Source organism: Poecilia mexicana, unplaced genomic scaffold (assembly GCF_051168715.1).
Source record: "Poecilia mexicana isolate PSO_F unplaced genomic scaffold, ASM5116871v1 scaffold_20, whole genome shotgun sequence".
Taxonomy (NCBI): Eukaryota; Metazoa; Chordata; class Actinopteri; order Cyprinodontiformes; family Poeciliidae; genus Poecilia; species Poecilia mexicana.
Window position 1 is genome coordinate 1,991,503 of NW_028263389.1, and position 26,311 is coordinate 2,017,813.

At 41.5% G+C, this 26,311-nt stretch overlaps 2 protein-coding genes and 1 long non-coding RNA gene across 4 annotated transcripts in view; 2 read left to right on the forward strand and 1 right to left on the reverse strand.

Annotated features, from left to right (window-relative positions):
- Positions 1 to 4,255: 4,255 nt before the first annotated feature.
- LOC106915189 (kinesin-1 heavy chain-like) lies at positions 4,256 to 21,167 on the forward strand. Its single transcript, XM_088001186.1, has 25 exons — positions 4,256 to 4,452; positions 6,560 to 6,647; positions 6,728 to 6,801; positions 7,727 to 7,831; positions 7,915 to 7,963; positions 8,060 to 8,115; positions 8,356 to 8,443; positions 9,842 to 9,966; positions 10,077 to 10,181; positions 10,901 to 11,046; positions 11,232 to 11,380; positions 13,416 to 13,618; positions 14,386 to 14,454; positions 14,614 to 14,820; positions 14,908 to 15,051; positions 16,459 to 16,647; positions 16,838 to 16,955; positions 17,677 to 17,732; positions 17,824 to 17,933; positions 18,014 to 18,115; positions 18,203 to 18,263; positions 18,823 to 18,894; positions 19,919 to 20,020; positions 20,165 to 20,378; positions 20,911 to 21,167. The coding sequence occupies exons 1-25, from the start codon at positions 4,327 to 4,329 to the stop codon at positions 21,063 to 21,065; spliced, it is 2,913 nt and encodes a 970-aa protein (XP_087857312.1). The 5' UTR covers positions 4,256 to 4,326; the 3' UTR covers positions 21,066 to 21,167.
- A 2,982-nt stretch (positions 21,168 to 24,149) lies between these two features.
- Positions 24,150 to 24,922, reverse strand: LOC148153208 (uncharacterized). Its single transcript, XR_015761571.1, has 2 exons — positions 24,838 to 24,922; positions 24,150 to 24,665 (listed from the first exon to the last, which is right to left on the reverse strand). It is a non-coding gene; the product is annotated as an uncharacterized LOC148153208 (long non-coding RNA).
- Positions 24,909 to 26,311, forward strand: part of arhgap12b (Rho GTPase activating protein 12b) — a 63,164-nt gene continuing 61,761 nt past the window's right edge. For both annotated transcript variants that reach the window (XM_014982630.2, XM_014982631.2), the window contains exon 1: positions 24,909 to 25,048. The gene's annotated coding sequence lies outside the window, so the exon portion shown is untranslated. The remainder of the gene's footprint in view (positions 25,049 to 26,311) is intronic.

Consider the following 26,311-nt stretch of genomic DNA (forward strand, 5'->3'; position numbering starts at 1 on the left):
TTTCAATGCAGACAAACATGAAGGTAGACCTCAACATGGGATTTGTGGAAGTATTTGTCCTATACTTTCACTCTATGAAACTAGAGGCTTACATTTATTTTGAGGCATTTTACACACCTCGACCTGAAAACGTGGCCAGTATTCTGATAGATATTTATTACAGTGAGTAAAGCCTATTCGGATATTTCAATGCACATTTCAGATGTTTTCATTTGGCTCACACCATGTAGCTACTTTTCCCTATTGCTGGTCGGGGATTGGTGGACATTGAAACTGGTGAGTATGTAGATGGATGGATGGATGGATGGATGGATGGATGGATGGATGGATGGATGGATGGATGGATGGATGGATGGATGGATGGATGGATGGATGGATGGATGGATGGATGGATGGATGGATGCATATTTTGTCAAATTATATTGCTACATATTTAGACATTTGTTTAAATATTGTTTTTCTTGTTTGAGTAGTGTTACGTTCAGTTTTGTAATGACATTATTTGAAAGTCTCTGTTGACCCCTGCTGGAGGCCGGTGGTGTTGCATCACTCCTGTGAAAATGTTGCCCAGAGGAAACAGTATTGCTGACCTTTGACCTCTGTCAAGTGTTTCATCGCCTCTTAAAATTTTACTTTAAATTGGACATTGGACCATATGTATCAGTATTCATACTGATATATATATATATATATATATATATATATATATATATATATATATATATATATATATATATATATTCCCAATAGGACTTGCTATAGAGTATATTGATAAGTCTAGAGTTGTATATTTTTTTTTATAAAATATTCCAGTTAAATTAAATTGCAGCCTTTACCAATGTGTCCCAAGCTGATGTTACAATTCAGAGGTCAAAAAGATTTTGATTTATTCATTTTATTCTTTATTTGGCCTTGATAGCCCTGTGCCACATTGGTCTGCATTACCAGTTTTACATGTCCATCATTGCGTGTAGGTTTATATTTACTGGCTGACCCCAATGTGTCTAATCAATAGTTTGACTTTATAAATGCATCAGTTGCTCCAGTTAGTGCCATCAGTAACCATCTGTTTAGTGTCCCAGCACCAGATTTTTGTGCTTCTTTTAAAATGGTGGAATCTGAATCAGATGAAGTGATAATCTGACTGTAACATTTCCCCCGTTTTTACTGTACATTCAACATGCAGCTGTGGCAGCTGAATGTTTTGTATCCCAAAGAGAGTGTTAAGATATTTTCTAGAGATTAATAAATGTTGCTGAATTTATTTGCTTACTTTTGTCTGCTTTCTTTTGTCAACAAAACTAGAAACTTTGAGTTTTATTACACTTTTTGTGACTTTGTGGAGAATTTTTCTTGCTCTGTCAAATTACTTGTTTGTGTGTTGTGCAAAAGTCCCTCTGTTCAGCCACTAGAGGTCCTCAGTGTTTCACATCTACCACCTCGTTTTCCAACAAAAGCATGGTCCTACAGGTAGCCATGCTGAATGTATTCAGTTTTCGGATTGCAGCTCTTTTTTGTTGTTGTTTGGACATTTAAGTCCTTTAACTCCACGTGCCTAACCCGTGCCACTGTTATACTACTAGTATTGTACTTTGGGTTAATGTTATGACTTTTTCTCCAGCTACATGTATTAAAAAATGTATCTCTACCAATTGTTTTAAATGCACTGAGATGTCAACACAGTTTGACCAAAGTTCAGCTTATGCAGATAACAATCATCCACAGTGTAGAAGGAAACCTTAGCTGTCCTTCACAGGTGTGTGTATCTAAAAGTTGCAGGGCAGTAGCTGAGGGCAGGAGTTGGAGACCACTGCTCTACAAGAGGAGCAAAATGTGTTCTTTCACCCAAAGTGGGAAGAAAAGTTCCTTCTGATCTTGTTCCGTCACAAGAACTCAAGTGCAGAACTCCTGGGATTTCAACTCAATTCAAAATTACTTTATTTATCCCAATAGATGTTAAAATGTTATCCTAATTCATATCATCCAAGGTTCTTCAAAGAGTCATTATGGATGGTGATGCTGAGGGGAGGAAGGATCTCCAGTAGCAGTCAGACTTGCAATAAATCTGGAAGTAACAGGTACAAACACTCCTTTGTTCCTACAGCAGTTTATGTTTGAATACAAGAGAAGGCAGTGGGACTCGTACCTGACTGTTGACTTCTGTTGTTATTTGTTCCATATATTACTGATGTTAGTAGTACATTGATATACGCTGCTGTATTCTTTATCATGCATTGATTTATATTTGATGTCATTTTACACTTTAACAGAAGACTGTTGGTGTATGATTGTCTCGTGACGATCCTGACATGCTAACAGCTCAACATCAGGTTAGCAGAAAAGATATTCCACAGCAACACATCCTGGATGACGCCATGGGTTGTTGACAAGTGATGCTAATCCACCTCATCATTTTTGCTGCTCCTCTTTAAATCTGAGTCTGGCCGATGTTGGAGTCAGGGATCGGACCTCTGCTGTTACGCCTGTTAGTCCACAACCTCCAAACAGCAATTGTGCTCTAAAAACTAGGGATGTGCCGATCAGGTTTTTTCCTGCCGATACCGATACCGATCACCCATGAGGGCCGATACACCGATACCGATCACCGATACCGATCACACATAATTATTATTATTATTATTATTTTTTTTATCATAAACACTACCGGTTACATTATGTGGAAAAAGGAACCATGAATTCACCTTAATTTAGACAAAAACTTGTTTTTAATAACTTTTTTCAAGAAGAAAACTAAACAAAACAGGCATTGTGCAAATTGTACTGCTATTGATAATACTATCTTTAACAGACTGATAACATATGAAGGCTCTGAAGAGGCTAAATAATGCAATGAGCCAAAATAAAACCTCTCAACATTGCCAAAAAAATTCAAGTATAAAACTTAACATTCAAAGGCAAAAACAGGTTCCATTACAATAAACAATCCAGAGTTACTGAATGAAAACTTCCTGATAGCATGGCGGCTAGCTGATTACTGCTAGCTCTGATTGGCTGTTTCTGACTGAGCGGAGTAATTATGCAGATCAGGGAGGAGATCAATTATTTTTTCAGAGATTATCTGTCTCATGTTAGGACAGCGAAAGTTTTAATACGTATGTAAAATGTTTTTTTTTTTAAGTTAGATGCTGCAGCTTTAAGCAGGTTCGGTGTGAGAGTCACTACCAGGTGGAGCAGAAGCGACGCTCCGTCTGTGAAATATTACTACCTGTGGCGTAGCAGCGGTTCAACAGCGAGAGCAGAACCAGCGTCTTACATCGCAGCTCGAAGATTTAAATAATTTTGCGGGTTATTTGTTTAGCTTTCTGACCGTCATGCTAATCCGGGTGAGTGTTTGTAGCTGTGCGCTGCTTTACCTGCTATCTGATCCTCCGTATGTCTTTTTTACTGCAGTGAGCCTCGATGTAGCCAAACTCCGTCAAGTATGGCATTGTTTTTATGTCGTATTAGCTTCGTTGTGTTGATGCATTTTGACGTGCTTCAATTTTCTGCAGCAACACGCAGCAAACTTCCCCATTCACTCAGTGCGTTATAGTTCCACATCGCTTAGGATTTGTTGTTGCGCGTTTGCGCAGAGTGAAGGAAAGAGGAGACCAGCTGCACAGGCAGGCTGCGAAATGAGAAGTAGGTGATCGGTATCGGTAAAAGAGACAGTGATCGCCGATCACCGATCATGCACTTTTTCACGAAAATCGGCCTGATTATGATCGGTGACCGATCGATCGGCACACCTCTACTAAAAACTCATGCCAATTTCTTTTTTGTTGCTTTTATGATGCTTTTGATGCACTTTGAGATTATCTTGTTATTTTATAGAAGCATGGCAAGGCTGAAAAAGAGGCCAAAGGGGATATAACAGATGAAAGACCAAAAATAACTTCTATTATCAACCCTTTTTACTTTAGCTTCACACAGCCTGAAGAGCCATGTGATTGTTCTTTGCACAGAAGGACATGTGCTCTGTCTTTGGTTCTGCCCTCTAACAGCTGGACTCTTTTATAACAAAGTCAGTGACATCCAGACACTTCTTTTCATTTTACAATTTATTTTAGAGCTCTGATCTAATCTTTTTCAAGACTCTCTATTTGCTGACACATCCCTATATTTTTGGGGTTGGGATTTTATCCTTAATATTCAGGACTAATGTGTTCCTTTTCGCCTCAGCTGAGTGGTTGAGTACCAGCTGCTGGAACTCTGTGTTTTCCTTGCCGCAAGCATCAGGGAGTCTCAGCCTGTCTCTTCAGCTGAGCAGCGGCTGAGCAGCGGCTCTGTTTCAGGTCCTGTGGCGCTCCATCTACTGCAGCGGACATGGCGGACCCCGGAGAGTGCAGCATCAAGGTGGTGTGCCGCTTCAGGCCGCTGAACAGCGCCGAGGTGGCCCGGGGGGACAAGTACATCCCCAAATTTATTGGAGACGACTGCGTGCAGATTGCGGTGAGTGAGTGCAGAACTGAAGAACGGAGTTGTCTTTCTGTGATGAAAACCCGGCCTACTTTGGGATTAGACATGGTATCCGTTGGCGTTGTTATTAGTCTGAATTTCTAAAAACTGTTTTTAACAAAAATTACTTTACATGTCATTGAATGAAGCCATGAAGAATGAAGGGAAATTTATTTTATTTCTAAACAATCATCACCAGTTGTTCAGACAAAAGCGTTTTAAGGGATGATGAAGAATTAGACACTGTAGTGTTTTCCATTGTTGTGGAAGTATTTTGACCCACTCTTCATTACAGAAATGTTTTAGTTCAGCCTGTTAACTACCGTAGGTACTGTCTACCTACGGTCTAGTAGGTAGGTACTGTCTAGAGCCTTTATCAAATACAGGCTCTAGTGGCCTTTATTTAATAGTTAATTGAGAGGAAAGTGGGTAATGAGAGAAGGGAGAAGTCATGTAGCAAAGGTCGTCAGGCCGGAAATCGAACCTGTGACGGCTGCGTCAAGGACTAAGGCCTCCATATGTGGGTTGTGTTTAACCCCTGCGCCACCACATCACACCCAGTGGTTAAATTTTTTTTTGCTTTTACAAGTCAGTCATGAGCAACAAAATGCAACATTAACAAAAACAACCCTTTAAATATCAAATTGAAAACTGATTTCTACAACATAATGTCAAGCATAAATATTTAACATAAAATAAGTGACTGCATAAATATTCTCCCCTTTCAAGTCAGTATTTAGTTGATGTAACTTTGGCTGCAATCACAACACAGAGTCTGTGTGGATCTGTTTGTAATTTTTCTCCATTCTTCCATTTAAAAGTGTTCAAACTTTGCAAAGTTTAGCATGGGGATTCCCACAGGCTGATGCTTCCACCACCGTGCTTGTGGTGTGTTTGTGGCAATGTGCAGTGTTCTGGTGTCCGTAATTCATAGCATCTTGTCTGAACTGACAAAAAGCTCCATTTTGGTCTCATCACATTAAAAAACTTTCTTCCACTCGACCATGGATTTTTCCCACGTGCCTCTTGGCAAACTCTAGTCTGCACTTGATATGACTTTTCTTCAACAGTTCCTTTCTCGTTGCCACTCTCCCATAAAGCTTTGACTGGTCAAGAACCAACAGTTGTTTTCTCCCTTCTCAGCTGAATAAGCTTGTGTTTCCTTCAGTGTAGTCATGGTAACCTGACGTCCTCTCTCTTTAGTGTCCTTCTTCACAGCCAGTCTGTGAAGAGGACAGCAGCTTGATTTCTACTTTTTAATAACTTTTTCTCTGATTTTCTTGGAATGTCCTTTAATTTTCATGGTATTCAGCCAGGAATACCAAGAGACCAGTGAATGGACCTTCCTGCATTCAGGTGATTTCCATTCCACCCATTGTGGGACTACAAGCAAAAATTGGCCAGTTTGACATTAAAGGGGTTTTTTGTAAAAATGTTTTGTCAAAAAAATATTGTTCAATTTTGGTTTATTTGTAAAAGCAATAAAAAGAGTAAAACATCCATGGGGGTCAACACTTTTCACAGGCAGGGTAAATTCAAATAGTACCACAAGGACATGTTAGCTTGTGTTTTAACTTGTGGACTGAGTTTGACTGACAGCAGAGATAGCCTCTAATTGTTTTACCTCTACCTTCACAGTCATTATATTATATATGGTGAACGTCAACAGGCGTCGTGCAGTTTGGTCTTTTGAAAACCAAAATTATTTCATCTTAGTTTGAGACGAGGAGCAAAACAAGCTAAAATAATTGATGTTCACAGAAACTCTCCATCCAGTCTGACTGAGCTTCAGCTGTTTTTCAAAGAAGAATGAATGTTTGTAAAGTTGTTAAGAGACACACCCAAAAACACCAAGTTAATTGTAATTGTAAAGGTAAGTTGAAAGCTGGTTCTGAAGGTAGCTCAAAATCCAAATGCCTCTTAGATTAAAAAAAAGGTGAAAGTGTGTTATTTTGGGAGGTTGCACAGTGTTGCTTTGTAGCATGAAGGTTCAGGATTTGAAACAAGAGTTCCTCTTGCTGATGTGACTGGTTTACATGCAATGACTTCACATGCTGTCTTACAAAGTGGAAGTACTTCATCCTCTCTTTGTGACTACCAGGGGAAGCCGTACCACTTTGACCGCGTGTTCCAGTCCAACACCACTCAGGTGCAGTTCTACAACGCTGTGGCTCTGAAGATCGTCAAAGGTAAGCCTTGATATTAGTTCAACACAATAAAGTCTTGCAAGTTCAAAGTTGGTGCTGAAAGGGTTTTCTAAACTCTGCAGATGTTCTGGAGGGATATAACGGAACAATATTTGCTTATGGGCAGACTTCGTCTGGAAAAACACACACAATGGAGGTAATGCAAAGGGCTGTGCTGTAAAACAGTAGTTGCCTTTTTCTTCTGTTTTTGCTTTTCTCTTTCAACTTAAACATCTGAGATCATCCAACATATGGCAAACAAAAAAAGCACTACAGATGAAAAACAAGGTTATTGACATCCATCAGTCTGCAAATGGCAACAAAACCATGTCTTGGGCTTTAGGACTCCAGAGAACAACAGTGAGAGTCAATGTCTGTTAAGAAAACATGGAACAGTGGGGAACCTTCTCGACTGGATGAACCTGTGTCAAATAAAGTTAATTTGCATAGAAATGTCTCTTGGTCTTTAGCTAAAGACAAAAGAGAAATCCCCCAACTGCTAAAATCTGACACCACTCCATTTTTGTTTCCATTTTGTGAAGACAAAATGGTTCAGGATTTGAAACAAGAGTTCCTCTTGCTGATGTGACTGGTTTACATGCAATGACTTCACATGCTGGCCCCCTCTGTCTTACAGAATGGAAGTACTTCATCCTCTCTTTGTGGCTACCAGTTTGCATTTTGCGAAGACAAAATGCAAACAAAAATGGAGTGGTGTCAGGAAGTTGCGCTCATATCTTCTCCAGAGGTTTTTACATTGTTTCTTTCAGTGGTTCTCACTATAGGCGAAGAGGTAAAAAGGTTTTTCAGAGGGTTTGGTATGTTTGAGCCAGTGCAGTGTGAAAGTGAACCTCACCAGCTGAAAATGTAACAAATGTAAGTTTGGTCCTCAGTTGAACCGAGTCTACCAGACTATGAGGTGTGAAGACTCTCTAAAATTATTTGGTAGATCTGAAACATTTAAGATGGACAAAAAAGCAAAAGATGGAACCCACTTCCAGTGCTGTAGACTAAACTTAGCAGACACTTAGCGGATTCTGCCATCATTTCTCACTTTTTTCTTTCAATATTTTCCTCCTAAGGGGAAACTTCATGACCCAGAAATGATGGGAATCATTCCTAGAATTGTCCAAGACATCTTCAACTACATTTACTCCATGGATGAGAACTCGGAGTTCCACATCAAAGTATGTAATCGCCCGATAAAACAACGAAGAGCTCACATCGTCACAATTTGTAAAGCTTCTCTTATAGAGCTTTTGTTTGGCAGGTTTCATATTTTGAAATCTATTTGGACAAAATCCGAGACTTGTTGGACGGTAGGGGTTTGGGTTTCTTGTGCCCTGCTTCAATATGCTTTTACCTTCTGACAGCACACTAACTGTAGCCGTGTTGACCTTGACTTTTCTCTACAGTAACGAAGACAAACCTTTCAGTGCATGAAGACAAGAACAGGGTGCCCTTTGTCAAGGTGAGACATCTCCTGGATTCATTGGCATTTTTTTGTTGCCCTGAGCTATTAATAGTTCAGCATTTATGTGATCAGATGAGAAAGATTGGAAATACAGGGAAGATGAAGTAACGGGAGTCACTTTTTCTCCACGGTTCCCCCTGCACTATGTCATGGTCTCGCCCTTCATAACCAGGTCTCTGTGTGGCTGTGCAGTGGCTGAACACAGTGCTTCTTTGTGATGTGCCTTTGTGTCCGCAGGGATGTACCGAACGCTTCGTGTGCAGCCCCGATGAAGTTATGGATGCCATAGACGAAGGCAAAAACAACAGACACGTGGCCGTCACAAGTGAGTTTGCACACTGAGCGCCTTCAGAGCTGCTGGTTCTCATGGGTTCAGCCTCAGTGGGTCTCCTGACTGCCGCCACACTCAATGCCAAGTGGCCACCTCCGCAATCTTTACTCCTTTACTTTTTCTAACATGTAATGAATAGTGAATTTGAGAGTGCCTGGTCTTTTTGTGGGGGGGGAATGGGATGTAACTAGTGCCTTGCAAAAGTATCCACACCCATTCAGCTTTTCACTAGGAGTGCACCGATTGCACTTTTCTGGCCAATCGCCAATCCTTAAAAGGCCTGACCTGATGATTCTGACTTTAGTTGATACTGATTTTTTGGTAACACTTTTTGTTGTTTTGTAGACCAGATATTTATCCTAAAAAGTAAAAATAAAACTCGCAATTTTTTTGTAAACATCACTGCTATGCACTATTTTGTATTGGTCTGTCAAATAAAATTCCCCCAAATATACTGAAATTTGTTTTTGTAATGTGAAAAAAAAAATATGGAGAAGGAGTACAATAATTTAGCAAGAAGCTAAAATGCTTGCACTGCTTGGCATCTATGCCAGAATTTATTCAACATACGTACTAAGGTTGCACTAATTATATTTATAGCTGACATTCACAACTGTTCGGATGTTTAGAACAAATAGATTACATAAAAACAGGTTAAATAGTTAAATAAATCTAAGATTCCAAGGATTTGATCCAAAATCAACACTGCTGCACTTGCAGTAGTCATAGAAAGGGTAATTTCCATGACTACTGTAACAGAATACTCAAACATCTCAAATCACAGGTGGACTCAGCTAACGAAGCCCCTGATTAAACGCATCAGGTGTGCTTGAGATAGATCAGCTCAGATATTTAGGCTGTTGATGACATTTTACACCATGTAAAGTTCAGATAATAGGTCATCGTCTCACTAAAAATATGTGAAATGACACAAAAATACAGCATAGGCCAGTTGGAGGATTAATTTCTAAGTTTATAGTTGGAAAAAAAAAGTGTCTCCACCACCTGGTGGCAGAAAGAGAAAACCATTACTTTCCATTTGATGGGGAAAATACAAAACACTAGAGGTTTCCATGCCTCAACTGTAAGATGCACACCAAAAACGCAACTTGGCATAAATTTTATAGATAAGTTGGATATGTTTTTGGATGATTTTCAGGGGGATTAATTTGTACGTATCTGGAGGAGGAAGAATGAAGCATATATTGATACTGTAAACTCTCAAAGCAAACTTACTTTGCAATGAGGGTTAGCTAGTTTTAGATGCAACTTTAAATTACATGTTGTTCAAGGTTTGAGCTCCTTGAACAACATCTGAATACCTCAATATTTCCCCCATTAGTGTCTCGTCATTTTTCTGGATATTGCTCAGTTTGTCTCTGTCCCCCTCAGACATGAACGAGCACAGCTCCCGGAGTCACAGCATCTTCCTCATCAACATCAAGCAGGAAAACACCCAGACTGAGCAGAAGCTGACCGGCAAACTCTACCTCGTCGATCTGGCAGGGAGTGAAAAAGTAAGATTCCCCCCTCAATTATAGCATTGTCATAAAATTGATTTGTTGCAAGACATTTTTTTCACAGACAGAGAGATTAATGAGGCTCCTTGGGTTTATTTTCTTGGCAGGTGGGTAAAACCGGAGCAGAGGGAACAGTTCTGGATGAAGCGAAGATGATCAACAAGTCCCTGTCGTCGTTGGGTAACGTCATCTCTGCTCTGGCGGAGGGCTCGGTGAGACAGCTCACACAGGATATCCAGATGATGGAGGTGTTCACTGTCTGCGATATTGTTTCATAACCTAACACTGCTTTAAACAGCCTCAGTCTTCATGATGCCGTTTGCTCTCTAATATTCTCTAACTAACCTCTGAGGCCTTCACAGAGCAGCTGGGTTTGGACTGAGATTAGTTCAGTTTGCTAAGCTGGATTGTATTACGGCGTGTGTTTGTCACCTGTAGTGATTGCGGACTCTAACTTTACATCAGGTAATGCTGAGGCAGCAGTGTTGTAGAAGGAAGAAACACTGCCACCTGCAGGTGTGAGTTAGAACTCACTCAAACCCAATGTTTTTGACCATTTTGTATCAAAAATTAGCAGTAAACTCACTATTACGCATTAGCGTGGAAAAAATGTAAGTCTCTGTTGATTTTGGCTGAATTTTCAAACATTCAAAATCTTAAAAAACTGCAGGAACTGTTTTATGTTTTGGTTTAAAAGGCCAGACTTTCTGTAATCATAACAAAGGTCAGCTGACTTTATTAAAGGGCTTATTGTAGCTCCAGCTACGACACCCTCCACTGTGTTACGATGGAAGCATGTATTTTTTTTTACATTTTCTTTCTGATTGGATTGACTTGTGGCAGAACACGTATGTAGTTTAAATTACCGCTACCTATGACATTATGTAAAGCTCAACAATTACAGCTGTTTATGTTTCCCTCTTGGTTCCAGAGCTACGTACCGTACAGAGACAGTAAGATGACCAGGATCCTGCAGGACTCCCTGGGAGGAAACTGTCGGACAACTATGGTCATCTGCTGCTCACCTTCTGCTTTTAATGACGCAGAGACCAGGTCCACTCTGCTGTTTGGACAGAGGTACAGAGGCATACACAGACAGGCTGTCTTGTATTGTTTGGTTTCATGAAGAGTTGCATTTTTTTCCCTCAACAGTCAAGAAGGTGCTTATGGAAAAGGACTTGGCTAAAACAAAAAACAAAAACAACTTTGGGATAGACTCGGTTACTCACGCCATGAATGAAAACTGTGACTTTTCTCAACAGGGCAAAGACGATCAAAAACACGGTGAGTCTGAATGTGGAGCTGACTGCAGAGCAGTGGAAGAAGAAGTGGGAGAAGGAGAAAGAGAAGAACAAGACTCTGAGGACCACCATCACCTGGCTGGAGACGGAGCTCAATCGCTGGAGGAAAGGTGAGGGCCAGCAGCTCCAAAACACTGTCCTTTTACGTGTTGAATACACTGCTGCTGGTGTGTGAAGCATGAGGATGAAAGACAGGCAGAATTCATTTAAAATTGCTGTAACTCTATGGTTTGGTAAAATTAGACTCTTAATAACTGTTGATCTGAAAAATAACCCAATGTCTTGAATGCTGAACAGCTGCTGAGGTGCATTATGGCTGTGGATTAACATGAAGTGTGATTGGCGTGGCCTGGAACCTAACCCTAACCTACTGAGTATGAGCTAAAATAGACATGAGTGTTCACTAGATGGTGGCAACACAATACTTGGTATACATAGAATATGCATCAACAGGCATCAGTGGTATGCATCTACCTTGGCTATATTATAGTTTAATGTGAATTCATGAGAGTAGTCTTTCAGGATTTGAGTGTTTGACTACTGCCAGGAAATTTTAGAAAAAATATGAAGGAGGGCTGTAAAGTTTACCTCTCACACTGTTCTCAGCCTACCATTATTAAAGAACTTTTAAAAGATGGAGAAGATACTTTAAGAAGTAGTGTAGACTTGATTTGCACTATTTTATGGTTGTACTAAAACATATTTGTTTGGGACTTTGCTATTTGTAGCCCTAAACTTTGGAATAGTTTACCTTTTCATATCCAAACCACTGAGGCTGTTCAGATTTTTAAGTCTTTGCTCAAAGTCCATCTTTATTTTTAGACATTTGCTTCTAGCAGAGCATGAGATTAACTTATAATGACGGTTTAGCTTATTATATATCAATGCATTGATATGCACAGTGGAAACTATTTTAGCACTTCCACAGAAGCTAACATCTACAGTCTTCCATATCACCACTCTTTGGGATTTGACCAATTAGCACCAAGCATTGGCGCTGCTTTGCAAACGCCAGCCAATAGCGTGTCAAGTAGCATTGCGCCAAAGTATCTCAGCTGCAATCCAAGCTGCAATTTTTTTTTAAAATATTTTTTATATCTGTGAGTAGGTAAATGTTCTTAGTAACTGCTACCTTAGAATCTGAATTGTTCATTTAAAATTACAATGTGAAGAAAAATAATGTGATTTTTTTTTTTCACCTGATCGCCCAACATTAGGTTTTAATTTTAATCCAAAACTAATCCCTAAGGCTAACAGTAGCAAAGAGTGGGTTGAAAAGAATGATTTATAATCTGAAAGAAACTGATTGGACAAATGATTTGGCGGAATTCATACAATCTAAAACATAAAATATAGCCTGCCTATATACACTGTAAGGCATATTCTTTGGTCGACATATGAATGTTGAACATAGTTAGCATTAGCTTGTGCTACTCAAAGGGTGGGCTGAAAAGAACGATTCATAGTCCAAACAAAAATTATGGTAAATAAGATTTGACAAACTGGATTTGTCAGAATTCATATTTAATCTGAAACATAAAAATAGCCTGTATATATTGACTTTAAGTTTTATTCTTTGGTCAAAATGTGAATTTTGAACACTGTTAGCAATAGCTCATGCTAACCAATAAACAGACGGAGGACTGTTTTAAGTGAAGAATCTCTCTGAAGTAAACTAAAGTGATTAATATGACCCGCTCACATTAATATTGAAGAAACAGCATCAGATCACCAGCTAACATTTCTTAATTGGTTGCAGAAGTTTAACAAAGTTCATCTGTAAAGAATGATGAGGCTCCTTCTGGTCTCTTCTCAAACCCAGAAAATTGAGTCACAATGTTTGATCTAATGTCTGTCCTACCAGCATGAACTAAACTGTCGGATTAAAGAATGAACTCAGAAGATTTTAGAGTGTGTAGAGGGAGAAGCTCTTCAGTCATGCACACAGGGTATTCCTGTCAATTCACTCTGAATCTGAGTCACACACTGGTTTATTTTTAGGTCCAAAACAAAGCATCCTTTGTCTCCACGCAGTGTCATGAGCAAAATCACAGCAGTTCTCCTTAAAATGCGGCCATGGCGAGACCGGGACCAATCTCATTCTCACTTAACACAAGAACATGACGCCTCTGCTGCCCCCTGCAGGAGAGAGCGTGCCAGTGGAGGAGCAGTTTGACAAAGAAAAGGCTAAAGCTGAGGTGGTGTCACTGGATGCTGCTCTCAACAACAATGATAAGGCTGCGCCCAAGCCTTCCCTGGGCAGCCTGCCCGGAGTGGCTCTCACAGGTCCAGAGAAGGAGAAGTACGAAGCAGAAATGGCCAAGCTGTACAAGGAGCTGGACGACAAGGTAACTGTTCTGGCTCACTGCCTGTCAACGACCCAAGACCCACAGAAAACAGTCCAGGAACATTAGGGAAAACAAAGTTGAGATTTCTGTATGGTTTGGAGTCAGTAGCTGGTGCAGTATTTCTTCTTGACAGCAGATGGCACAACTGGCTTCTAAAAATAAGTAAAGCAGTGATCTCAAATTGGAGTCTTCTAGATCCAGAGTCCTGCAACTTTTAGATGTAGGGGTGCACCGATTGCAGTTTTCTGGTCGATCACTGATCTTTAAGAAACCTGATTTTCCGATTTTGTCAGATACCAATTTTTTCTCCGAAAAATATAGCAAAAAAAATTGCTGAGTTGGCAACAGTGGGATAACTTTTGTTAATTGTGAGCGTACAGACATTACCTGGCTAACAGTCAAACCTTTCCCCCAGGAGAACAGAACAGGACAGTGGTTGATTTTTAGACCTTTGCTGACGTAAATAAGATTGATGAATAAGATCGGCTTCACATTTGAGCAACAGGCGATCATCCAAAATTAAGGAAATTGGGGCTGATTTATCAGCTGGCCGATTTATCGATACACCTTCGTGCCTTGTCCTACAAACTGGAATAAAATGGTGAAATTGCGTTACTAGCATGCAGTCAAGCTGTACAGAGCTCTGCTAATGAGCTAATATTGGAACCAGGTGTGCTGAAGTAGAGTGACATCTAAATGTTGCAGGATGCTGCTCCTGCAACTACCAGATTATTGGATGACTTGTTTTGTATCTTTCTGCTCTCCAGGACGATGAGATCAACCAGCAGTCCCAGGAGGTGGAGAAGCTGAAGCAGCAGCTGCTGGATCAGGAAGAGGTGATGCCTCTCTCTCTCTCTCTCTCTCTCTCTCTCTCTCTCTCTCTCTCTCTCTCTCTCTCTCTCTCTCTCTCTCTCCCTCTCTCCTCTCCTGACCCAGTGTGAATCCTGGGATTCACATCACAGTGAACATCCTTTTCCTCCCCCCCACCCCGTCAGCTGTTGGAGTCCTCCCGCAGCGACCACAACACCCTGCAGACGGAGCTGAACCGGCTGCTGGCTGAGAACGAAGCCTCCAAGGAGGAGGTGAAGGAGGTGCTGCAGGCGCTGGAGGAGCTGGCTGTCAACTACGACCAGAAGAGCCAGGAGGTTGAGGACAAAACCAAGGAGTTTGAGGCGCTTAGCGAGGAGCTGAACCAGAAGTCTGTAAGGCAGTCTCGGCCTCAGGTGTTTGGAGTGCTGCCGGGAACTCTCTTCCTCACACTGACTGTTACCGCCTCCATCCATCCTCAGAGCTCCTTGGCTTCCATTGACTCGGAGCTACAGAAGTTGAAGGAGATGACCAACCACCAGAAGAAGAGGGTCACTGAGATGATGTCGTGCTTGCTGAAAGACCTGGCTGAGATTGGCATCGCAGTGGGAAGCAATGACATGAAGGTGTGTCCCTCGTTTTCACATTACAAGAACATTTCTGTGTTTTTCAAACTTCTGAATTAGAAGAGATTTACAAAAAACTCTAGAAAATGTTCTCCCTATGTTTGACAGAAAATCGGTTTTTTTTTTAGCTTTATATCATGTTATAGTGTTAATACTTCATCAAAAATAAACCTGGAGTGTTGCTTTGATTCTTTCATGCATGTTTGAGAAATCCTGTAATCTCCATGGCAACCACTCAACTATGCAAAACACCTGGGTGGACCTAGCTGTGCCTTTGAGGACAAAGCTCCTCCTTGGAGCTGCAGCTTCCAAGCTTCCACCCCTTAGAGCACTGTGCTCCTTCAGACTAGCCAGCAGCAATTAGCAAGCACCTGGAGGAAGTGTTCATCTGTTGAGCTCATTATAGGAGCTGCTTCTCAATGTTGGTAAAAACATTGTTAAGGTGTTAACAGAGAAGCCATGTTGTGATGACTTCCTTAATGTGGAGTTTCAGAAAGAGCAGGAGTTTTTAAAAAGACAGAAACCCAATTTCAAGGCGTTAAATTACAAAGTCAAATTTCTTGTAAGTAATATTCCATGTATACACCATTCTTATAACAACTGAAGTTAGCATAGTTTCTTGGTTGTGCTGTAAAATAGCACTATGTGCCTGGAAACACAAAATGCTGCCTGTTAAAGATGTGAATAATTTTGAAAGGCAGAGTATTTTCTAGGCCACAAGATGGCGCTCCTTTAATATTTTTTTCATGCATTTCAGATAGCTCATGGTTAAACATTACCGGGAGCTGGGTCAAATCAACGACCCAGAACTGCAATTAGTAGTTGATTGTTATGGAAGTCTCCTAATTGGGCTCAGGCCACACACTAAAATCCCTGATGAAGGACATAATACAAATGTAACACTGTTCACATGGAAGACAAAAAGGAAAGGGCTGATTTACAAAGCATGTCTCCATCTGAAAATACCTATTTGGATGCAGCAGGTTAAGAAAACAATAACATGATGATAATCTGGTTCACGTGTTCAAAACTGGCTGAAAGAGGAGCTCAGACGTGTTCTAAATACAACACTTTTCTACTGTTTCATGTATCTGAGTTTAGCAGGATAACAGACAAAAGCAGAGGCGTGTACATGACTTAGACATCCAGTGTTGCGTGCGTTTGCTACTATAGCTTCTGTTATCTGTTAGTCAGCTATAAGTTATATCAGATTAAACTTGCACAAGTGACATTTCCTGTGATTTTGCTGTTTGTTTTAAAAAAACATGCAAAAATATTTATCTGCAGACATACAAACCCTTCATATCAGCACCGACAGCACTGCTGCTACTTCCATCGAAACACACACCCAGTTAACGGTACCCGTTGTACACCGAAGCCACAATGTGCCGTTTCTTAACCTCTCAGCAACAGGAGAGCAGCGGGCTCATCGATGAGGAGTTCACCGTGGCCCGGCTCTACATCAGCAAGATGAAGGCCGAGGTGAAGACCATGGTGAAGCGCAGCAAACAGCTGGAGAGCAGCCAGGCCGAGAGAAGCCAGAAGCTGGAGGAGACGGAGAGCGACCTGACCGCCTGCAAGCTCCGTGTCTCCCAGGTAACCGCTGCTCCATCCATCCACGATCACGCACGCCGTCGCTACAGTAACGCACCGTTCAGATCTTATGGTCATACGCCAAACTTGTCCGCAGATATAACATTTTAGGGGTGCGTTTAAAACAAGCATTCATGGAGAATGTTTGTGTGTGTACCGTGTGTGTTGTCTCTCCTCTCCTGCCGGCGGTCAGTACGAGGCTAAGATCAAGTCCCTGACAGACAGCCTCCAGAATGTGGAGCACAAGAAGAGACAGCTGGAGGAGAACGTGGACCTTCTGAACGACGAGATCGTCAGGATCAGAGCTGAGGGTGAGCGTCAGCGAAACTGGGTTAGCTTCAAACTCAGACACAGTTTACGTGACGCCATTTGACGGAAAGTCAAGATTAGAACGACTTGACTGAGATAAATCGGGGGGCCAGAAAAATGTGCCCCCTTTGGTTACAATTAAATTTAGATGCATTAAACAATTTGTAATAGAGGCCAAATATTTAAATCTCCATTGGTGGTCAGATGTAAGAGATTGAGGTTCAATTGGGTCCATCCGTGTGGGAAGGGTAATCATGCATCAGCCCTACACAAGATGAGTCATAATATTAATATGAGAATAAATATTACCAGAAAATGGTAATTTCATTGAGGTTTCATTGAAACTAGGAGAATAAAGTTAGAATACTGTGACATAAAGTTGTTGTATTAGAATAAAGACACAATATTATCAGAAGAAAGCTGTAAAACTACAAGAAAAAAGGGAGTTTTAATGAAAGGAAAGTAAGTAGTTGTATTTGTTATTATTCTCGTAAAATTACTTCCCCATTCTCCTAATATGCAACCATTTTCTGGTAATATTTATTCTCATATTAATATTATGACTCATCTTGAATTACTACAACTTTATTATCTTGCTACAACTTGTGTTCCTGTTAAAATGAGTCTTTCAACAAAACACAGATCCAAAACATCATAATCAACACAGAAAAGGTTCACCAAATTTTGGTGAAGTTTCTGCAAAATTACTTCTTTTTTTTTCAGAGAAAGTAAATGCCATGGAGAAAGAGAATGAGATCCAGTCCGCCAATGAAGTCAAGGTATTCTACGCCTCTACGCCTTCACTTCTTAACCTTGCTGTGACATGTAACCACGTGTGTTGTGTGTGTTTGCACACATGTGTGTGTCCAGGAGGCTGTGGAGAAGCAGATCCAGTCTCACCGAGAGGCCCATCAGAAGCAGATCAGCAGCCTGAGAGACGAACTGGACAGCAAGGAGAAGCTGATCACGGAGCTGCAGGAGTAAGAGCGACGTCTGAAAACCTCCCTCTGTTGTTAGAGAACGTGCAGCTGTGCTGAATGTGTTCCTGCGGTCCCTGCAGCTCCAACCAGGAGATCGTGCTGGAGCAGGAGAGGCTGAAAGTGGAGCACGAGAAGCTGAAAGCAGCCGACCAGGAGAAGAGCCGCCAGCTGCAGGAGCTCACGTAAACGTTGTTGTTTGGTCAGAAGGGAAGCTGTTGCTGTCGGCATGACAACCTGTAGGTGGTAATAACCTGACTGTTGCTCTGCAGGCTGCTACAGGACAGACGAGAGCAGGCCAGGCAGGACCTGAAAGGACTGGAGGAGACTGTGGTCAGTTATTACCTCCATTATAGGATACAAATTTACTTAGTACATATTTCTGATCAAAATAACTTCTTGTTACATTCATTTGAAGCGATTATTAGAAGCACCAATAACTGTGCTGATTTTTCTTGGATGTTTCTGCCTCCGAATACATTTAATAGAAATAATTAGTTTAGTGTTTCAGTGTGAGATTATGCTAGCCTGTGTTGGGGGTTTCTATACACTTCTTTAGCAGAGGTGCCAATAAGTGTGTGTGTCTATGTGACTATTGAGAACAGATTCATTCAAGTCCATTGTTCTCAGAAGTGCATTAAAAACTCAGAAGTGCACGAAAAGATGGTGAGGAACAATGGATGGAGACCTGAGGCCTTTTGATGGTTATGTTCACCCTGAACATTTAATTATCCGGGGTCACCAGGGTGTTGCCAGCGTCTTTCCCAATGACTACTCCAGATAGACAATGAAGGAGGATAAGGAGAGAAGGAAGATATGAATTGATTGTCTATGAGGTCTAATAATGGACAAGACATACAGCTTAATCTTTTCTGCCACCTTCTTTTTTCAGGCTCGGGAGCTGCAGACACTCCACAGTTTGCGGAGGCTTTTCGTACAGGATTTATCCAGAAGAGTAAGAAAGGTAGAACTTGTCATGTTCTGTTTCATCTTTAGACCAAAACACGCATGCTGCCTGCTGGTTGAAAGCCACCAACATGCCATTTCCACGTGGCGATCATCATCATCATCAGCGATCAGACGAAACTTCTTCCAATTTTGCGCTGCTGTGGTGCTGAGCTTCATTTGCACCCTGATGGTTTTTTAATGAGTCCAGGGAACACAACAGAGAGCTTCTGCGATAAGTAGGCCATCTGATTCTTTAAAGGTAGCGGATGTAAATCAGGGGCCCGGGGCTTCAGCGTGGCGCTCATCTTCAGCCGTCAGCCCGGGGCAGATGGTGGCGAGATGAAAAGAGGCACATCCAGGCTTTTCCCGTTCACTCGCACAAAAATGCAAATCTGCTACTAATCATGTCCTTTAGCCTCAGATTTAGTGTCGGCTTTAAAGGCTCAGCCTGATAGGTTTGCAGTTGTGTAAAATAAATAGATTGGGGTTTAGGATTGTAATGTGCCAAAATGTGACAAACTTAAAGGTTAAAACTTAAAACTGTTATAAAGAAAATAGATATTTCTTTTATATATTTGTTGAAATTGTCACATATGAGGCAGATAATCTGTGAAAAAAATCAAGATCCTTTGTTATCTCCCAGTGGTGTCTAGAAACAGCCAATCAGAGTCAGGAGGCGGGCCCTTTTTGTCTGCTACGGTGAGCTAGCAGAGTCTGTTGTGAATGCTAAGGCAGTTAGCTGGCATAGTCACCAACAACAACCAGTAAGAGTTTTTCCTGTAATGGTGAGATGTTTCTGCACCATTAGTACATTTAGCAGCGAGTACATGGGTCTGATTAACAGCACTGAGACCCGCCTCATGGCTCTGATTGGTTGTTTTTGATTGGGAGTAGTTCATTTCTTCAGACAAAACTCCATCTTTTCACAGATTATCTGTCTCATACTGAACTGTCACGACACAGTGAGGGTTTTAACAAATATGTCTAAAACATTATTTTTTTTTAAATAAAAGTTAAAACTCTTTGATATGTTTGGACAGAATGGGCAGGACATGGATGACTCAGAAACCTGCGCTGCTCAGAAACAAAAGATCAGCTTCCTGGAGAGCAACCTTGAGCAGCTCACCAAAGTTCACAAGCAGGTAAAAACTCACAAGCACCCAGCACCCCCCCCCCCCACACACACACACACGAGCTTCTCATACAAGCAGTCTCCACCTTTAGAAGCATTTTCTCTAACAGTTCTCTCTCTCTCTCTCTCTCTCTCTCTCTCTCTCTCTCTGCAGCTGGTGAGAGACAACGCCAGCCTTCGCTGTGAGATCCCCAAAATGGAGAAGCGCCTGCGTGCCACGGCGACGCGGGTCCAAGCGCTGGAGGCCGCCCTGAAAGAAGCCAAGGAGAGCGCAGCTCGCGAAAAGAAGCGTTACGAGGAAGAGATGGAGCGCATCAAGGACACGGTCAAGCCCAAAAACATGGGCAGGAGAGCCTCTGCGGTCATAGGTGGGCAAAAATATAGTAATTTGATGATCAGCAGCCAGGGGCGCTGTAACGTAGCAGCCTAAGGTAGTAGATCTGTCAGGTTTTAGGTAAGCTGTATATATTTCTGAAGCCAGAGTGAAGAGAATCACATGTTGCAAATTTGTCAGGAAATATAGCTACTCTTTGGACCCATACTTTGGCTTTCTCTACAAAAAAGCAACTCAAATCAGTCCCTAAAAAAACAGCAAAGTCTTTAATTAGATACTGAAATACTTCTTATTTTTAAAATTGTCGGGCAACTTTCAAAACCCGAGACACTTGACGATAAAACTCAAACACACAAACTGATTTCACTCACCAACTTTCAGATGTCAGACAGGAAATCTCGCAAAACCTCTCAAGGCCAAATGTGAGTTCAAATTAAACAAAGATGGCAGACGGGGAAGAAGCAATGGTTTATAGCTGGTTTAATTGTGCCTTAATGTGTGTTTAAACAAACTTCTTTTGATTAAAATGTTACAACTGATGTGTTCTGTCTTTTTGTCAAACCCAGTGAAGCCTATCAGACCGGGCCAGCTGCCCGGAGCGTCTCCCTTGATTGGCATCAACAGAGCCCTGCTACTGCAGAACAGCCAGTCTGATACCATTGGAGAGGACAATGACAGGTACCAGAACATATCAAGCTCCATCACTCTGTTTCTCTGTTGAAGAACTCTGTCTTTCCCTAGGGAAAAACACGGAAGAGGCAAAATAACTTCAGTAAGCAGAAATAATTTACTTTCCTTTTGTTTTACCTCACAGCAGTTAAGGATCTTCAGACAGACCTCAAACCAGCAGACTGCACTAAGTCCTGGACACTCTGCACAAATCCTCCAGTGTCAAAATGTGTACATACTGTATAGAGAAGCACTGCTGCTCTTTAAGGCTAAGAAGCTGCTAATGCAAGCAAGATTGTTGCAAATGCCCAGAAAATTCTGCTTCTACTGTGAGAACTTTGTGTTCTTTTCACCGGCGCATTAATCAGCAGCTTGTAAAAGAAAGCGAGCCTACGCTGCACCAAAGACCTCTAACATAGCCGTCTACATTACAATGTCAACAAGTGAACATGAACCCATTCAACCGCTGGGTAGATGCGTAGAACAAATTGCCGTCATTTTCTTCAGCTAAATAGAAACAAAACTGATGTTATTATTTCTTGACCTAAACAGGAGTGAAGCATGCAGCTTCAGTTATTACAATTAAAAACTAGAGATGAGGCCCGAAATCTGGGTGTAGTGATGGACTCTGACCTGAACCTTCAGAGACACATAAAGACAGTTACAAAGTTGGCCTTCTATCACCTGAAGAACATTTCAAGGATTAGAGGATTAATGTCCCAATAAGATGAAGAGAAACTCATTCATGCTTTTATTGATTACTGCATCAGTGTCTTTACAGGTCTGTCTAAAAAGTCAAACAGCTGCAGCTGATTCAAAACGCTGCTGCTGGCGATCTCACTAAAACTAGGAAAATACACCATAGACAAACAGATTCACCCACATTGCTCCAGTTTTAATTTTTGTTAGTTTATAAATCACTGAACAGCTTAGCACCAAAATACATTAAAGATCTGCTGTTGTCATAGCAACAGGTCTTCTGTCTCTGGTTCTCCTCTGTATTCCTGGAACCAAACATGGAGGAGCAGCATTCAGTTTCCATGCGCCACAAATCTGGAATAAATTCACAGAAAACTACAAAACTGCTGAAACACAGAGTTCCCTTAAATCAAGGCTAAAAGCCAATTTGCTTCGAGTTCCCTTTGATCAATAATAACTGGAACATTCCAGTCTGGATCACATTTTTTTTTTATTACTCCTCTTTATTTTTGTGTCACGTTTGTATTGTGTAAAGTGCTTAAATATTCTAGACAAATAAACTTGACTTCACCAAAACACATTTCAGTGGCATCAACAAGCTTCTGGAATAATTTAACTGGATATTTGATATTTGTGTATGACAAATGGTAGACCTCAGTTAAGCTGCCTGGTTTTGGGACAGACTCGTACATTTCAGCCAAGAGTTGAGATCAAGGCTACTCCAGTAGCTTAATACTTTCCTGCCAGTTTTCTTGTGTGTTTGGGATCACTGTGCTGCCAGAACACCAACCCGTGTTCATCTAGCTTTTGGTTTGAGATAAAGCCTCAAATCAAGTCCACATTCTTCCTTTGTCCTTCCACTTGTGTGATGTACCAGTACCACTAATACTACCACCCCCATGCCTAAGCTTGCATATTTCACCTGAGGGTTTTTGAAGCAGTTCCTTTGTTAGTCGGAGTGGCCTCCTCTCCATCCTTCCATCTTGGACTCTTGGATCACTTGGTAGCTCTTGGCTCGTTCCTGGACATCATGTCAATTTTTCTTTCGTATGAGCTAACAGTTTGGGTCAGTTGGGTTAAAATCACCACTCTTTTGTGTTCTGACCAGACAGTGATGGCAAACGTATTTAAATACTAGTCTTCGCCTGGATAAAGCAGGAAAACATTGGCTCTTGACAATGCCCCCAATTCAGCTCCTGCTGAATGTTAATAGCCACTGCCTTGGTCTGGACATTTCTCTGGATATTCCTAAGAGTGTAAATATTTGAGGGGGAAAAAAATCTGTTAAAATACATCATAAAAAGCCAGGAGATTAATATAATATTCACTGCAGTTATGTGTAAGTAAACTGACTGAAGCTGTAGGTCTGTCACCATACTTGACGAAATATTTATATAAATGTCTTCACTTAGCAGAAGCTGAATGACAAAATAGATCAAAATAATTAATTTTCCCAGACTTTATTTTTCTTTTCTAAACATAATAAATTGCAGTCTGAAGAAGCTCAATATTTGTGGAATTATTTCCTGCTTGGGGGGTGGAGGGGAACACATATTTAAATGATGATATTGCATTCCATGGAATCCATATTTACGTTCTGGAAAGCAAGAATTGATGGATTCCCATTTGTGCTTCCATCTGTCACTTCCTCCTCACTCCGACAGTCTGTGCTTTTCCCTGGTGTGGCGCTTTTTTAGACAAACATTCCTACATTATCCTGAAATCCTGTCCACTTGTTCTTTATCCTGAGGCTGATGTCAGTCTGTCTGTAGTCTGGGTGAGTGTTTTCCACTGAAGGCCTGCTGTGCTCTTGGATCATGCAACCATTAAATCATTCATGATCCTGCTCAGATGGTGAAACTACCCGCTGTGTCTGCCAAAGAGAAGTCAGCGCCGACGGGAGGGGCCGCGGGGAAACTTTACACGTTTAAGACCTGAAGAATGTGAACATTAAACCCGGGATTTTATGTGTTGTAATCAATCGTTGAAGACGCGACGGGATGAAAGGAAATGTCAAATACTCCAGCTGGAGCAGAGAAAGCTCCGGAGTTTCTGCGGAGCTGGAAACCATCGGGCTGTGCTGGAGGTGTCGAACCGGGAGGTGCGCACGGCACGCCGGCCACGGGGCTCCGGATGCGCTTCATCAGCGCTGACAGACAGACGGGCGGGGTGAGAGAGACAGCCTGGTGTCTGCTGAGTGGAGACCGCAGCTGAATCAAGCTGCTGAGCAAAGCTCCAATTACATCCGGTAGGGTCTCCAAAATAAAAGCAGGAAACTTGGATGAATTTGTGAATTTGGAGTTAATTTAAGCTTTAAAAAGCTAAAGGCCTAATAACATTTAATTATGTTTATATATTGAATTGCTTTTGTTAATATTAAAGCGTAATGAACAACTGAGTGCTGCCATTTTTAATGCATTGTTTCCAAAGAAATATATGTCACATGTAAAATGTTTTATTTTTCATTGTAGTTTTGTGTGTGGTTGTAGATAACCAATACATAAACATCTAAAAAATAAACATCTCAAACTCACCTCTCAGCACAAAATGTTTTTGGATATATTGAATGACTTATATCATTTTGCATGCCTAAAGTGTAACACATACTGTCAACATGCGAATTTTAGGTATCTCGAAAATATTACAAAGCAGTGACATTACATGTTTGAAGCAAAAGGTTCTGTATTCCAAATTGGAAAAATATGCAACATTTATTTATTTTTTTAACTCATGATGCCTCCCAGGGCATGCTGCCTTTGGCAGAGAGCCATATCTCTCCCACTGATTATAGATAATTTGTTTCATATTTAGCTAGTCAACATTAGGAGTGGTCCCCCCAGGAAGGTGGAGGTGGTGGGGAGTATGGGAGGGGGTATAGACAGGCCTGGAAAAATCCTGTGTACCCCACTGGCCCTCCGAATACAATCTTGAGTTCATCTTCTTCAATCAAGACCTAAATATGGAACACAATAAATAAATATAAAAGATTAAATTTAAAGAAATCCAAAAATATATATATATATAAAATAAATATTATTTTTGCCACCCCAAAAGTTTTTGCTGAAAAAATGAAATAAAAGAAACAAAAAAGAAATCGATAAAGCTTTTATTCTAACAGCGCTGACCGGATGTGGCCGCTGTTGTCTCCCTGAAGTTGACGTCCAGCAGAGAGGCGGGGGATTGCGAACCGCGCGGCTGACTGGAGGGCTGCTGCTGCGGGCTCTGTCGGGGTAACACACGCTAGGTAACAGGGCTCCGGAAAACTTCTCCTGCTCTCCTTCAGCGGTGGCTAACGGAGCACAAAGGCCGACTCCACAGCAGCTCGTTCCGGAGGGGGTGAGTGCGGTTCGGTTCGGTTCGGTTCTACGTGACGTTCTGGCCCGGTGAGAGGCTATTGGCTTCTGTTGCAGAGCTGGGGGCTCCCAGTGAACCTGCAGTGCTTTTTGTCCGCAGCGGAGCAACACTGTGGAAATATTCAGGGCATTATCCTTCTGACGAGGGAGCGGTTCGGCTAGCGTCACTTTTCTAACGGTAAAAGTTGTGTCAGGTGGTGTAATTAAGCATAGCAGGTGATGGCTGCATCCTTCTGTTTTGGCACACACCTCCCTAATTGTTGGGGTCGTTTCCTCCCGCTGGTTCAGGTGGTGGTGGGGATAGTGGGGGTCTCTGTCCCGGTTCCTGGGAAGCTGTGGTGATGGTGACTGGGGATTCTTTGTTGTCAACGCACAAGGATTAAACTCCTTTGTGTTTGGTTTCTGCAGCCTGTTTGAGGCAGGAAAAGAATGGACCCTGCCCCCCATCTAAACGCCCCTGGGCAACTCAACCCCCCCCCCCTATTTATTCCCCCCCCCCCTAAAATAACTAACTAAATAAATAAAATCAACCCAGCGTGCATGTTTGCAGGCTTTAACAGTTCTGCAGTGGTTTTAATAAGCTGCAGAGGCTGCAGCGCATGTTGGAGTGGATGCTGCTGGGTCACATCTGTTTTGAATGAAGCGCAGGGACAAAGGCAGTCAGTCTCGGTGTGTTTTGCTGCTGAGGTAGTCGCCCTGCAGATGTGTGTTGACAAAAAGCCTGTTCTCTCTAATGTGAGAGATTTTTTTTAATGTCTTTCACTCTGGATTTCCCAATAAGGCTTTTAGTTAAGTGATTTTGCTGTATCTGTACCTTTAAAGCAGTGAGGAGGAGGGACGTTGATGTGGTTCTGTGAGCGCTGACTGTGAACACGGTGAGAGCGGAACAACCTTGTCCATGGAGTTGAAAGTTTTCACACTGCTAGTTGGGCTTCTAAGCTTTTCATGAGAAAACCAGAAATTAACTTGGCGTTGAAAGTCAGACTTTCAGCTGCTTCCATTCACTGCCACTATGTTTTGGAAGTTGCCTTATATCTTTAAAAAGTTGGTTTCAAAAATTGCTGAAAATATCTGTCGCATAGTTCCTGTAGGGGATGCATGATATATCGGCACTAACATCAGCTGATTTTAGTCAGTTTTTAACATATCATATTGGTTTGATAAAACTGATAATTATTTTCGTCTTGTTGCCGTTTGTTTCTGGTTGGGGATTTGTTTTCCCAAAGATGCTGAAACTGTAGTGAAA

Coding starts and splice junctions, on each gene's coding strand:
- LOC106915189 (XM_088001186.1), top strand. CDS start 4,327: ATGGCGGACCCCGGAGAGTGCAGCATCAAGGTGGTGTGCCGCTTCAGG. Junction 4,453..6,559: donor ACGACTGCGTGCAGATTGCG/GTGAGTGAGTGC, acceptor TGTGACTACCAG/GGGAAGCCGTACCACTTTGA. Junction 11,047..11,231: donor ACTCTGCTGTTTGGACAGAG/GTACAGAGGCAT, acceptor TTTTCTCAACAG/GGCAAAGACGATCAAAAACA.